The 16,155-nt window shown below is 40.5% G+C and overlaps 1 protein-coding gene across 2 annotated transcripts in view; it reads left to right on the top strand.

The window, feature by feature from the left end:
* gabra4 (gamma-aminobutyric acid type A receptor subunit alpha4) overlaps window positions 1–16,155 on the top strand; it is a 28,775-nt gene that overhangs the window by 6,847 nt on the left and 5,773 nt on the right. The window contains exons 6-9 of one of the 2 annotated variants that reach the window (XR_008828542.1): window positions 657–800; window positions 1,429–1,581; window positions 6,591–6,847; window positions 9,870–10,885. Coding sequence is in view for 1 of the 2 variants with exons in the window: in XM_056383732.1 (XP_056239707.1) it covers window positions 657–800; window positions 1,429–1,581; window positions 6,591–6,847; window positions 9,870–10,406 (1,091 nt within the window). In the remaining variant the exon portion in view is untranslated. Of the gene's footprint in view, window positions 1–656; window positions 801–1,428; window positions 1,582–6,590; window positions 6,848–9,869 lie in introns of both variants that reach the window. The other variant, XM_056383732.1, reaches the window with a different exon arrangement.

The raw sequence follows: 16,155 nt of genomic DNA, 5'->3' as shown, positions 1-16,155 counted from the left end.
AAGTTTGATGCTGAACTCACAACATTTCACAAAATTGCAAATACCTTCTTTAATGTCCAGCTATTTTCAGTCAAAAAGCTCTGATAAACCCACTGTCTATTACCTGCTTCTGGAGATGATGCTGATGAGAGCGGTGAGACTGAATTAAAATAGTGAAGTTGTGGACGGTTAAACCAAAACAATGAGCTAAAAGACAATAAAACAATCAATGCTGGGGAGAGGAGCTGCAAAGTAAGGTGATAATTCTCTGTTGGTTTGTCATTATGGGTGACAACTTTTAGATACAAATCATGTTACCCAGTGTTAAAATATTGACTATATCTGCTTTAAATATTAGCATGTTAGCATTTAAATACATGTGCTGACTTGAATGACAATGTGAATTTTTATGAATAATTTTTATTACAAATTTGTTTGGTGTCACGAAAGCTGACAAACGTATGTGAATGAACATACTGACAATACAAGTATATTCCCACACCTAAGCAACAACATGTCAGTTTATATCTATGATAAAATTCCCAGTGTAAAATCCCTCTTTTTTGCTTTCATGCAAAAACATATACAGAATTCATCCGATACCCTGTGTGTGTTTTTATATTGCACAACTTACAGTAAATGACTCACACTGGTGTGGCTTTGCTGGCTGCCCACAGATGCCTACCCTAAAACAGAGATGATCTATACTTGGACCAAAGGGCCTCAGCATTCAGTGGAGGTCCCCCCCGAGTCCTCCAGCCTGGTTCAGTATGATCTCATAGGCCAGACGGTCTCCAGTGAAACGATCAAATCCATCACAGGTGAGACCTGCTTGTCCTTTCATCATTTTGATCTATGAGCTGAATTATACTGAATGCTTGCAATTAAAAATGGCTGCAGAAATGATGTGACGAACATGGTTGTTTATTTCTTTCTATTACAAAAGGTAAAATCTGATCACTTCTATTGTAAGGAAAAATGTTCAGCTGTCAGTGTGTATTATATCATGTGAAACCTGGAAGATTTGCCACGTCTACGCTATATTTTCCACATGGATGGAAGAGAAGATATTGTACAAATATGCTCAGGTTGTAGATATCAGAAGGATCGGGAGCTCTGACTCTTGCACATATTAGTCAGTCTATTGGACCATGACAAGCCTCATGACATCAAACAGTGTAAACATTGTAAGTGCAGGCTTTTCAGAGGGCGTTCACATAAATACTGAAGGATCCAAAAAAGATTTTAGCAGGAGAGAGTTGGGATGGGAGGCGTTTGTCCATTGGGTGAAAATGGATGGGGGATTTCTAAAATGTAGAGGAGCACTAAAAAATGATCAAAATAAAATCAAATGTGACATCTGTCCAGAGCTGTATTAACTGAAATCTGTCAGCCCGCAACTTTCAATTCTCTGTTAATCAAACTAATTCATTTCTCTTCATCCTCCAGGTGAATATGTGGTGATGACGGTCTACTTCCACTTGAAACGTAAAATGGGCTACTTCATGATTCAGACGTATATCCCCTGCATAATGACAGTAATCCTCTCCCAAGTGTCCTTCTGGATAAATAAAGAATCAGTCCCGGCACGCACAGTCTTCGGTATGTAGACCTCACACATCCCTCACCCTGCACAGCCTCTCCCCTCCTCTCTGTTTATTTATTTGATGCCTGAATGCCAACAGAGCAATCAGAGCTGGAGCGTGTGTCCATCCTGCACAACAAGGTGATGGTGATGCTGCTGTGTGTGATGATTACGGCATATATATAAAGAGCTGCAGGTTTTTTTTTGTGTGTGTTATCTTAAGATTTCAATATGAAAGGCAAATTCACTGTTTAAAACTGGTTTCAAATGCAAGAATGAACAGCTGACAGCATTAAGAAAAATCATTTTGATGCATCTCCTGAGCAAAACTGCCTCAAGCAAAGACCAGAAATTTAGATCTACAAAAAATCTTTGGACTTAAATGGTGGATTATACAAAATATCCTCAAGATGTTATAAATATCGCTCTACAATTGGTTGGAAATGTAATAAAACCTTTTAACAGAAATGTAGGGTAACATGGGGAAAGATGCGTCGTTATAGGCACGATGCTCCAGGGATTAATGTTGACTTTAGGTATCTACAGATTTTTAAGTTTACCTTAAGAATACCGTCTAATACAGAGAAATACAAAAAATAAATTATGTCTAGTCTTCTCATTTACACAGAGGATCTAATTAAAAGTTTAAGTTATTCTATGCTACTTTAATGAGGCTTTGTTTTAAAGGGTTCAGGCCTCAAATGAAACAAAAATAACAAACAATATTTAAATTCTATCCCCATTTCTACATCTTAAACCTATTACAAGATTATGGTTTTTAATTTATTATTTGTTTTTTTACTCTGAATTCTAAATGTAGTTAACAGCAGTAGAGTTGCCCATGACTAAGTTGCATTACAGTAATGTTTTTCCATTATGAGTAGTGTAGGGGATAGTGACTAATCACAGTAATGCTTCATTACTTTGACGTTTGGACTGTTAGCTGTGTGATCAGGAGTCTGATGATGGGTTATCATCACTTTGGTCTCTGAGAGTTCAGTTGATAGACTGGTCCCAGACGTGTTCACTTGGGACAGGAGTCTTGAGGTGGGAGAAGGCAGACCAGAAGTAAGGGTTAGAGGGGGGGTGACCAAAAACAAAGTTGTTGGGCAAGGTGTACGTTACCAATAGGTGAATATGTTTTCCCATCTTACACCACTGCAGGGTTAGTACATTACTGTGCTTCAAAATAATCTCCAGTCTCCAGCAGATGATATAATAATAACTTAACTTGAGGCACTGAATTGTTTTTTACTCTCCATAGTTGTTGCTGTGTTGCTATTTTCACAGTTAAAGTGTTTTACAGCGTTACAGTGAGTGTGACATCATTACATTGTCCAGCATTTTTTCTGTCAACATACATTAGCACAGACATACCAGCTGCTGCTTTATCCATAATTTCTACCTTATCAGTGGCTTTCAGTTTTTGGCCTGTGACCCAGTTGCACTTGCCCTGGTTCCCCTGGTACAACATTTGGGTCTCTGTCCTAAAATAAACTGATTAGCGTCTGTCAATAGTCAGGACAGAAGGCAGACAGGACTGGGAAAACTGGACCTGTATTGCTGGACTGTCTTATTATTAAGGGACATCTCCCTCTGGTAGTTTGTCGGTGGAGGTGTTGCCCTGTGCTTTGCAGTGTAATAAAGCACTGGAGGATCAATGCTGCTCTCCCGCAGTGGCCAGTGTATCTGACAGTCCAGCTGCACTGCCCCCGCCTCCTCAGCCCAAACTGTCCAGCATGACAGAGGCGTCACAGCAGCACAGCCATTGTTGTCTCGGCAGAGCCTCTGAGGCAGCGGATTTCTGCTGTTATCCGCTGCATTTGAGTGTGCGTGTGTGGCTGTGCTGGGTGAGGTTGGGGTTGGAAAAGGAGGAGGATGGTGGGTGTTTGGATTTCTTCCTCTTCTCCCCTGCAGCCACACTCGGTTTTGACTTCCTGTCTCAGAGACTCAGCCACAGTGTCCTGTTTTGAGTCTGGAAGAAGCAGTTTGTCAAGAAGACAAACAGGAGGGAGGATTACAGCTGAGCTTCTTGGCTTCAGATGGAGCGGTCGGAGCAAAAAGCACATTTTCAACAAGCATTCAAAGTGTCAAGCGATTGGTTTCTGTGCCTGTGACATGAAAAGTGATTGTTGTTCACTGCAGTGTCTGGAATGAGTGTGCAGCTTTGGCCATTAATAGCTGAGGAGGTCACAAAGTTTAATTCTAACTTGGGTGATGCATGGCACAGATGCTCATGGCAGTTTATAGGAATAGTTTAACATTTTACAAAATATTCACATCCGTTATGAAAGTTAGCTGAGAAGTTTGATACCTTTTTGTGACTGTGTGTTAAGTAGGTAAATGGGGTCAGGAGGCAATAAGCTTAGCTTAGCATAAAGTCTGGAAGCAGAAGGAAACAGCTACTATCTTCTGACTCTCACTGGTGTAATGTATCTTGTTTGCTCAGTTCAAAAAAATTTGATGTAAAAATGACAGTTCCTGGTTTAGGGGATACTTACATCCTGTAGACTATTGTGGTGAAGGCACGGCACCTTGATTTGCTAGTGTAATGTCGTCCACTTCCACTAGCTTATACAGCTCAGTGTAATATGTCAGTGAACATTTCTTTCATCTGTTTTTCTAAAAAAAAAGAAGCATTTTCCTGGGGTTTACTTTCTGAATCTTCTTCTATTTCTATTTTACAAATCAGCTCCGCCACAGCAGTTGCTGTAAGAAGCTGAAACCTTCATGATTTAACAAAGTTAGACACCAGTTACTTTGTGAGCCCAGAAAAAAACGACATCAAAATTTACCTGCACAGCATTGCAGGTACTTGTATCATCGTATCTGAACTCACAATGCTCTTGTCAGTTTTCCATTTTTCTAGCTGTACTCTAAACATGTAGGGCTTATAGTGTAAAGGCTGCTAAAAACCAGAGATACAATAAACACAAATATTAGATAGTTTTTCAAAAAACGACCCTCTTTATCGATATATGAAGTGATCCACACGACATACTGATGGGAAAAGCTGGACTTTTTATCATTAGCAATGTTACAAATGTCAGTTGGTTTTCTTACTTCTGGAAATCTACTCACAGGTTCTGGTTCCTCTACATCCAGAGATGCTTTATACAGAAGTGCTGGGTGGATGGATAAACTGTTGTTTAGGGGGGTGGCAGGTGTATGTTTGAACTTTGGATTGAGCTCAGCTACGCTAACTGTTTCACGCTGCTTCAAGTCTTTATGCTAAGCTTAGCTAATCGCCTTCTGGCTCCTGCTGCATACTTAAGGTAGAGACATGAAATTCATCTTCTATTGAATTATTTATTTAATAGACTTGATTTGACTGATTTGTGTCTATTCTTTAAACTTTAACTGGTGTTTGGCATCTATGTTTCTATTTTTGGGTTTAGCTAAAGAACCAAAATGTCCCCTGCAGGCTGCAATCTTGTTATTGTGTGGAGGTGAAAATGAAACCGTTGGTGTAAAGATCTAATTCGGGGAGGGGTAGCATTTCAGTCGAAATTTTGGCTGACTGAAAGTGAAAGTATTTACTGTAAATAAAATCCAACAAAATACAAGAGGCAAGCAGCAAGCAGCAGCAAGAGGATGATCTCTGTATTCAACTGCACTATTTACACACGAAAGTAGTTACACAATTGAGAAAGAGAGAAAAAGACACAAAAGCTTTTACATATCCATCAACCATCTCAGTTTTTGCTTATGTTGGGAACAGCTTTGCATTAGAGGTCAGTATCCTCAAGCTGCAGTTCACCTATCAATGTCATCCAGCTGCTTTTGATTGACAGGTAATTATATGGCGGTCACGTCCGGACACAGAGGATGAATTTATGTTGGGCAAGGACTCTGCGGCACAGATTGTTCCTGATTGCCAACGTAAAGGGGATTTTCTCCAAATCACATTATTGCTATTGGTTAATAATTCCAAGGACAAATGATGAGCTGCAGGCTCACACTGTAACCTTTTGTTATTGTAGGAGCCACACGTGACCTTGTGTGCTGGCCAGATCGGTAGCTGGTTTTATTTTTATGGTCCCTCTCTTGTTAGTACAGTGACATGACATGTACAGGAACATTCTTTAGCTCTGTGCAAACTCTCTTTTCTTGCATAGTTTCCACAGTAGTCCCCCGTGTTTCTGCTGTGAAGCAGGAGATATACTTCAGGCAAGTGTAAGCTCTTAGTGTTGTAATGTCTTTTGATGCACATCAGACTTTTAGTAATGCAAACATGACTGAATAAGAGATTGTCTGCAGGCAGAAATAATCCTATTGGGTGAGCTGAACCTCAATGGGTGGAGCAGCTTGTGTTGGCTCCCTGAAGTACATTGGCTTGTATCCCAGTGAAAAGGCAAGAAAAAAGAAGGTACAGTGATGTCATGATGCCTAGCACTCCTGCAGTGAAGGAAAGGTTAGCCTAGTTAGCCCTAGAGCTCACCCTCCTGGTGTCTTATTAAGTAGATTTTTTTCAGGTTTGATGTGGGTTGTTTGAGGTACTTATATGCACTAACCAATATTTCTGTATTATCAATGGCTCATTCTTTAAGGTTTTTATGGCCTGCAACTTTTTACTGTTTTGGTTCACTCTAGCTGCTGTCATCAACATCACCTCTGGCCACATAGAACATTTTACAAAGGAGTTGGTGGAGACCAAAACGAAGCTCAAAGGAGAGTGCTAATGCTAATGCTCATTTTCCTCCATGCTGGACTATATGTAAATAGGCAACTGTTTTATAAGACATTAGTCATACAACTTTATAAGGTGATAATCCTGAATGACAGTATTGTGTTTACAGCTTGTTGCGCTGCCCCCAAGTGGCTAAAAGAAAGAAAATCAGTTAATGCAGGTGTAAATACTGTGACATACTTAGCTGCCTTTATTGCAAAAAATGTAAATAATTTTAGTACAAATTAGATATATTAGAATTTGATAGAACAGCATATGGCTAAATATGAAACAGCTCTGACTCAGGATCAGGTTCATATGGTTGATATTGTTCTTTTTTTGCTGTTACAATTGAAGGCATTACCACTGTCCTGACCATGACGACACTCAGCATCAGCGCTCGCCACTCCCTCCCCAAGGTCTCATACGCCACTGCGATGGACTGGTTCATCGCTGTCTGCTTTGCCTTCGTCTTCTCTGCCCTAATTGAGTTCGCTGCTGTAAACTACTTCACCCAAGCACAGATCGAGCGGGCCAAAAAGAAGCCGGCCAAATGTCCCCCGGTGCCCCAAACCACGCCTGTCAAGGTCAAGGACACAGAGGAAGTGCTGCAGGTGATTTTTGTTTCCCTCAAATAACCTGATAGCACTTTACTTCGAGGAGCACTTACACAGCGTGTCCCTTATTATGTGCTTACCGTATCTGGCCTTTAGCCTAGACCTTTGAACGGCCAGAAGTGGGCCTGCCTGAGGTTTGTCAGCTGTGCTCCTGCTCATAAGAGCTGAAAGGATCTGAAATGTGGCAAAACCAGGAGTAATCTGAATCCAGGACATGAGTTTAGACTCCCATTCACCACTAGGACGTGCTGCTGTTTGGCATTATGGAAGGTTTATGGATTTTTTTTAGTCTCCATGAAAACTGAAAATCTGGCTCTCAGGTCAAGAAGGTTCTAATAAATTGGTGATAACACACACAATCACTGTTTTATGATCATTCACAGTGTTTTAGGTTTTCTGGATTTTCCACAAATTAGGTTATATTATTTTGAAATTGTTCTGAGACTATCACTTCTGGGGCTGTAGCTGTTTCTTTTACCTGATTACACAGATAATTGCTCTGTCAACCTCAGCTTGACTTGTCTAAACAAGAGCATGTCAAACACGTTAAATGAAGCGGACAATAAGATCCTGCTAAAACATCCCATACCTGTTATCCCCAGATCAGCCTGGACAAATTTAGCTATTGTTCAGACATAAATAAAGCAGCTAATTAGCTGATTCTGGTTTAGAGACGACAGAAATAATATGAAAGTGCAACAAAAAAAAAAGAGAATCTGAAAACAGCTTCACAGATGTTTGTGGCTGATCACGAGGTGTTTCTCACTGATGGCATTTGCTGAGGAGGATGAATAAATTGACATAATCTCCTATTTCTGTTCCACTAGTTGAAATTACATTGACACCGAGGTAGCTGATTTATGGATTTAATCAGAATTGATGACTATGACATGAAGCTATTTTAGAGCTATGGGATATGATGAATGTGTTACAAATCACTGCTTGTATTTATGGTGGTGTGTAAACACTGTGTTACAGACAGGAAATGAAGGGAGAACATACACATTTTCTCTGCGTTATGTTCCTCTAAAGGGATCAAATTAAATATATAGGTCTGCTGTTAACTGATGAAGCTGACACAACCCAGCAATGCATATGTCAGTTTTACACTAACTACTTTAAGTTGCTCCCTCCAGTCCAAATCCCAGTGTGGCGTAATCAGGCCTGAATGCAGTATAGTGACAACGGCACTTCAGTGGATTAGTAGGTTGCCACGGCAACACAGCCCGGGTACATCTGTATAGGTTTCAGAGAGGCTCTGACACTGGGGGGAAAAAATTAATACTCTTTTCCTCGAGAGCAGGTCCTGTTGGCGCTGCTAAAGGGGCTTTGCACGAGGGTCAGGGTCTGTTGATAGTTCCAGCTCTTCAGTCTTTAACCTCTCCCATCATCAAAAACACACCCTGCTGTCCACACACACACATACACACACTTCCTCTGATGCACATGGGACACAATAACACTGGATCCTTTCAGTTTCAGGGGGGTGGATTACTCCTGCAAATGCCTTAGTACCAGCATCACACTCTCGCTGCTTGAAAACATCAACTCTCAAAGGATAAGCTCCTTTGACGCTACACTGCATTACCGCCCCGATGCAGTGCTACCTACTTTCTGTCTTAAGCTTGTGTGAAATGAGTGAAATCCTTGGTAAGTGACATCTGTATTGCACACACTCTATCGTCTGCTTCCAGATGAAGGCCATCTGTGTCAGGGGGACTGTAATCAGATCAATATGTTAAGGTTTATGTTGCTCAGCCCCGCTGTTCAGAACAGAAATGCAAGTGGGCTTCACCTTTCCTGACATTATTCACATTAAAAATCCTCTAAATTCTTTTGTCTTAAGTGTAAAAAGCTTTTAACAAAACACATTTTCTTATTTTATAAATTCATTGAATGTCTCATATTGTCTTTTTAGATTATAAAGCAGGTTTAGTTTCTGTATTAATACTATGAAAGTATTAAAACCTCAGTCCACAGAGAAATGCACACAACCTGTATTCAGACACTGAGCCTTAAAACCAGCCGTCAGGACTTCTGGAACTTTGTGATGTCACAACAAAGCAGTCACCACCCTCAACCACGCCCCATGCGCCGCCCACCTGTCCAGCCCTCCAGGAGTGGGTTTCACCGAGTGTTTTACCTGAAATCTGCTATATTTATATTTTATCACTTAGTAATGTGTCTCACCAACCTGTTGTTACTAGAGCTCCAGAGAGAAGCCTGAGAGAGATGTGAAACTATATAGAGATGGTTTTTGGTTCCTGAAACCATAAATATATCTTCTTACACTTCAAAAAATGTAAAATACGGGACCTTTAATTAAATGAATACATGTATCAGAGTTTAACTGATTTGTTATATATTTTGAGCAGATATATATATTATAAGATCTTTAATTTTTACTTGAACAATTGAACAGTCTCTTAAACCTCATTCCTAATTCTCCACTGAAACATTTAGTAATGAAATGTGCTCCGTCAGGTCGACAGCTCATTATGACAGTGTGAAACAGGCATCACTATAAAATCACAACCTAAGCAAAGCTGGATTTCTGAGGATGACACGGATATTTGAGAGTTTAAAAATCTAATAACTACATGAAAAAATTTTGTCAAGGTTTCCGTTCTCGCAGTCATGTAGTTCATAATAACGGTATGAGATTTACTGAAGAGCAGGACAGAGCCGCTAACCTCACTCTAAACTCTGATATATCAGCATCCTGAACTAGCTTCCACGCAGTGGGGAAATGTTACGTGTATCATGAACCGAGCTTTATTTAGTTAGTGAATCACATGCTATCTCTTGGCTTTGGAAGTGCTGGGTTGGGTTGCTACTGTAAGTGGTACACGTGATTGCAGTTATGATTATGATTACTTACAACTGCAGATACAGTTTAATCCATTCCTTACACTTTTGTGTTTTTGGTTTTGTGAAAGCTAAAAATCACACAACCTCCCAACCCCTTTATCCTCTAGATATCCAGATATGTTAATTATTGTGCTTTTCTTTCTCACAGCAAAATCCTGATACCAACGGTAACCTGAGAAAGCGTATGAATTATATTTCCCACCAAGAGGCGAGCAGCCAGCAGAGAGCCCAGTCCACCACCAGCATTTCAGGAGTAGGAAGAGCGAGACCGCTGCGACCTTTAGCTAGTGGAGCCAACGGCAGCTCCTCCACCCTCTCCCGCTCCAGCCCCAAGTCTGAGAGCCTGCTCAGCGTGGCCTCCTCCTCTGCCCAGCTGGTGAAGAGTTCGCCCCAGGCTGCTGCTTCCACGCCAGACGTGATGGCAGGGACGCCATGCAAGCAGAACACCAGCTCCTCGTCTCTGCAGCATCTGCTGGTGCCTAAGCTGGAGCGCATCCAGATGATGGGGAACAAGCTGGAGCTAAAGCAGACGCCGTGCTCCCAGCCCACCACGGCTGGTATGGGTGGAACCAGCAAAATTGACAAATACGCACGGATCCTGTTCCCAGTGTCCTTCGGGGCATTTAACATGGTCTACTGGGTGGTTTACTTATCAAAGGACACGATGGTGGCTAAAGGTGGATAGACTTTGCTCTGGCAACAAGAGTGAAGATCTTTTCTTTTACCAGATGGGGAGCAAATAAGGATTGCGAGTGTTTGCAAACAATAAGAGGAAACTGTTGTTCTTGCCAAACTGATAAACAAAATGTGCTCGCCAAACACTTCCACATTCAGGAGAACAAACTCAGAATACATTTCTATTTTTCTTCTTAAGGTCCTCGAACAGCAAGCATGGGAACAAATCAACCAAATTAGAAATATCTGACTCAACACAAGAAGGAGCACCTGCACACTGGAATATGCTACTGTCCTCCTTTATATTACACCATGCTACATCTGGCCGTAAAGGTTTTCATCGGCTTCGACTGCCTCATGATCCCTTTTGGCCTGCAGTCAAGATAAAGCATGGGATTTTTTTCATTTTCCTATTTTTGTAACCTGCACCTGGCAAGATGTTCGGATGTTTGTGTGCCACTATCCTGAAATGAACTGCAACGACGCTATGTAAATATAAACATTTATTAGGATAAATGGATTTATATTTAATGATTACAGTGTACTTCCATCTTAACATGAAGACTTGTTGCTTTGTCCCCAGCAGGCTAGATGATGCTAAATTTTTCAAATTATTTGAGAGTACAAAGGAACTCTGGTAGTGGTTTCTAGGGACTTTCTGTTTAGACTATAAAAAACTATAATCCTGAATACTGGCCAAGTCACAGTCAAAGTAAAATGAAATTGACAGGTTTTGGTCAGAATAAAAGTCCCCCAGGCTGAGTGGAGCTTTGGCCGGGGACCTGATCAGCCATGAAAAGCCTCTCTTGTACAGTACCTACTTGCAAAGCATCTTTCTTACACAAGATGGATTAAGTAATCTGGAAACACTGAAGATGAAATTTGGGATCAGTCGGGCAGAAAGTAGTAAAGACAAGTTATTCATTCATGTAACAGTAAGATTTAAGCTTCTTTCCAGCCTTAATGGTTCGCCAAATAGTAGACAAAGATTGTGCAAGTGATTAAAATACAGTAAAATACAGATTAAAATACATGAAAGAATAGAGGGAGCAGAGAGCAATACCCTTCGTCAGTAAATCACTGCAGCAATGAAATAGTGAGCTGGATGTTTGTTTAGGTTCAGTTTGTCTTGTACGATAAAAGAATGTGACTGAACTGTCCTACAACAGCTGCACAGGGGAGACATCGGAGCTGACTGCTGTCATCCACTTTCTTAAATTGTGTCTAACAGATGTGACTGACAATGGACCTGCTTCAGCTGTTTCTATACTCCTTCAGCTTTAACCCATGTTACATCATTTCACTGCATTTCATGGTGTTAAAGCTAGGAAATGTCTCATGTATTACTGGGTAAGGTCTATGGGGCAGAGGCCAAGCAGTGTCGTTATTAAAGCTGCAGTGGTGGCATGATCACACTTGACACATGTTGAAGGTAGAGCATAGGAAATGGCGTTTTTTGTGGAAGGCCTGAGGTAGAGGAGCCTGCTGATTTTTATTTTTCATGCAACCCCAGAGTGAGCTGATGTGCAGCTGTCAGTCATTCAGCCACTGTTAATTGGGCCAGCTAGAGTTAAGGTAATGGCATTTACTATATTACCAGCAATCTGTCTGAGTGCAGCGCTGCCTCTGGCCCCGCTCTCTCTGTTTAGATCATGTTTAAGAAATAGTTTGACATTTTTGGAATTTTTTTTTTCTGCTTTCCTGCTAGATGAGAAGATCGACACCCACTCTCATGTAAGCATGCTAAATATAAAACTGCAGCCAGCGGTCAGTTAGCTTATCTTAGCATAAAGACCGCAGCCAGAGGCAGTTAGCCTAGCCTGACTCTGTCTACAGGTAACACAATCTGACCCAGCACCTGTGGCACAATGTCTACACAGCCTGCAGAGCGAAAGCAGCCATTAGCAGAGTGGCAGCAGCAGTAGCTTTGTTTGTTTAATCCATACAGAAATGTGTTGAAAGTTTAAATTATGGTTTCACAGCTTATTTGTGCATATTATTTCTTGACCAGTAGCAGTGACTTCCTGGAGTCTCTGCTGGTTGCTTAGCAACTTCACAGTAATGACAGGACTCCAGGAATTCAGCTAGCCAGTCTTCCCTGTTTCCAGTCTGCTAAGCTAATGAGCTTAGCGTGTCCTAAAGACATGAGAGTGGCATCAAACTTCTTACCTGCATCTTGGTAAAATAAGCAACTAAGTGTATTTTCTAAAACATCAATTTTAGAGTTTAACAAAAAAATCTCTCTGTGGACAAAAGATGAAACATGACACAGTGTTAGCTTAATTTTTTGCCACCACTGAATTCGGTGCAGTCTCCATCCCTTTCCCAACCATATTGAAAATATACTAAAAATAGCGTCCTGTGTGACCCCCCCAGAGATAACGAAAGATACTGCTGATAATTGAATCTTTGAATAAGTGAAGGGCGTCGTTACCCAGATATGATACAACATGACGTCAGAAAATTGTCCTCTCTGCTGGCTCCTCTGTTTTGTAACTGGCTGGTGGAGGTGAAGCAGGGGTTTTATTGTCATTGAATCCTGTCTCTGGGCACATTTCTAAGTGATTACTTGCTATAAATAAGTGCAAAGAAGACAAAATGACAGTTTTGGTAAATAACAGGACTCTGTATATATTTACTCTCTATATATTTTACCTATAAATCTGCAGTGTCAGCCTCTAGAGCCTGCAGATGACAGTTTCTTAGCAAGCAGGATATTGAAACATCTGTGATTATAATTTAGATATTATCTTCAATATATTTTGTTAAGGGAATCATAAAAGTAATAGAATATATTTCCCTGTGGCCTCATTTTCCCCTGTTATTCATTGGAGACTGTTTGCAGAAGTTGAAGGTTAACAGTTGGTGGATGAGCTCAGCTTCACTGTAGACCTGAGAGAGATGTCATGTGGATACACCGAGCGTGGGGATTCATGATGTAGTAGGCGTCTAGTTTCTTGCTCTAATAGCCATATCATCCATGGAGTCATGGTTGTTGGCCCCGTCGACGGTCTAGTCTAACAGGAGTTATGATGCTGCCACAGTGGTGAGAAACACACAGGCTGATGGACAGATCAAGATGCCCGCCGCCACTCACCTCTCCTAAACGCAGTCATGTGTGAAATTGATTTTGCCGTTATTGCTTCCCTGTTGGTACCTCACTCTCCCCCTGTTGTCTCTGTCTCTCACAACAGTGTACAAAATACATCTCATTATAAAAACACAGAACATCCATGTACTAATACGGACCCTGTCAACAACAGATTGATGTTCATGCGTTTATGTGGCGTGATTCTGCTGCTCTAAATGTGTGCATGATTGATAGAGCTGCCAACGACAGGTTGTGAATTTGTTTTTTTATTTTTTCACCAACATGCTGTTCTGGATGACAGACAGGCAGTTAAAGATGCTCCACACGCTCGCTGCCATTTTGAAAGCTGACACGGGGCAGGTTTGTGGAAAGTTCAACCACATCCTGACATCAAGCTCTCAATTAATCATTGTCATATCAGCTGTTTAAATAGCTCGAAAGCATCAAAATAGCTTTTTCAAAAACTGGAAAGTGCAGATGGTGCTGTAAAATGGGGCATTCATTGTAGTTTCAGAGCACTTTTGAAGTAAACCGTGGTGTACCGCTCCCTCTAGTGGCTCTACTGACTCAATTTTATGCTTAACAAGATCTTATTTGAGAAAGCATCTGGAGGTTCTGTACGATCTAAATTATTATACTGACAAAAATGTGTTTCAATTTTCAAAACAGTCCATTAAGGTAACATTACAGGTTTTTATTGGATGCTCAAAGTTATAATTCTTTGTTTCCTACTGACAAAGCAAAGTCTCCTTTATATTATCATCATATGGGATTTAAGGACACAAAACGTCCTGAACGTAAAGGTGATCTGATCACCTTGTTTTTAGGAAATATACAGAAACTCATGGTCATAACAGAGTGACTTTGAAACGTATATCTTTATATACAGTGGCAAGAGAAGATTTAGAATATCCTGAAATCCGGTGCTATAACACATGCCTGAAACGCTATACAGACTTTGCTTCCTGGTCAGTAACATCAGACAAACTGAAGTTCATTCACTCCAAAGAATACAAATCAAATTTGATCAGTTTGGCGGAATTAAGAGTTTATTTAACTTTCCATCAGTGTATCAACATAAAATACAACCGTTCATGTCAAAATGAATTGACTCCTACAATTGTCAAGTCTTTAAGGCCTTTTTGAACAAGAATGACAGTCTGTTCACACACTCAATACAGAGAGCAGGACATGTATTGAACTGCATCTACTCCCCAAAATTATTGTTTTGTTTGTTTTTGGTACAAAATGAGTCACTAAATAGTCTAAAATAACATTGGTATGTGAATTCACACCAAGTCAGTACTAATGGACTGAGAAAATGCTGTGATTACTCTTCATCATGGCTGATACACTGTGGTGTGACATTTGAATGATTTCAAAACTGAATCATGTGTATGTTGATCGTCACCACATGGCTCTGTACAAAGAGCATTGTTTTCTTACGCCTCGAGAGTGATGAACCACTAGAGGGAGCAAAATGCCGTGATTTTCTTCTGAAACCAAAGGACTTCATACAGTCACATCAGATGGCTCTCAGTACAGCCTGACCAAACAAACAGGCTGGTTTGCATCTACTTTACTGTCTAATTCCCTTGATTCTGAAGTGAAAGATCAATGGCTAGCATTTTGTTAGGTTAGAGTCCTCATGCTGTGAAAGTGGTGGAGGCCCAGGGTCTGAAGAATAGTTGCATTTCATGAGCTGCTCTCTAGAGATTAGCACACTAACAATGTAGGTCTTCCATAGTATTATTCTTATCACTCATCTATCCTCATAGATTGGTCATATCTTCATATGTACTGTTTTAAAGTGACGACACTTTACCCTGAAGGCTCATCACCAGTGTCCTATAACCTGTTAGGGGTATCTTCCTTCAGCATCAACAGACCTCCCGGGGTATATTTTGATTTTGATATTTTTGCAATGACAGATAATTTCCATTGTTGTATCAATGATCAGTTTTTGGCTGATGCTGTATGTGTCACATGAAATGATTTAAATTCACCATTACCTTTTCTAATATTCCTTTGGGCATCACTTCTCCTGCAGCCTGTTCATCTAAGTGGTTTCATGTGTAATATGTGTAAGACCTCACTTAACCCAGTTTTTGGAATGCCATGGGCCAAGATAATTAATGTGGAGGCTCTCGGTAGTTAATAGGATAATACAGTCTAATTTGTAATGTACTTTCGTGCACAAGTGCAAGTCATTTTGGGATTTACCCCCAATGAAGATGGAAGGCATGCCTCCAATTGTTTGTTGTGTCACAACATTTACACACAGAATGTGAAGAGCCTAAAAAATCCTGATCTTATCTGCTGGTGCATGTTTGCACCGATGGGTTTCACTGATGTGGAACAATGATTTCTGGAGGCATGATCTGGATTATACCCTCAATAATAATACTCAATAGTAGGAGCACCACTTAAAGCAATATTTAGACTATTAGATAAGCCACACACAGACAGCAATAATGTAAACAAAAGCATAGTGACATATGTGCACAACCTTAAATGGCTTCCTTACATAGACTAATGCTGCACCAAAGGACTCATTACAATGCTTTTCCATTATGTAAGAATTTAAGATACACTTTAATTAATTCAACACATAATCAAACACTAACAGACCCTCAAGTTGTACTAATATTTTAACAGTAGTGCAGAT

Source organism: Seriola aureovittata, chromosome 8 (genome assembly GCF_021018895.1).
Source record: "Seriola aureovittata isolate HTS-2021-v1 ecotype China chromosome 8, ASM2101889v1, whole genome shotgun sequence".
Classification (NCBI taxonomy): domain Eukaryota; kingdom Metazoa; phylum Chordata; class Actinopteri; order Carangiformes; family Carangidae; genus Seriola; species Seriola aureovittata.
This window is presented reverse-complemented; position numbering and strand designations above follow the sequence as displayed.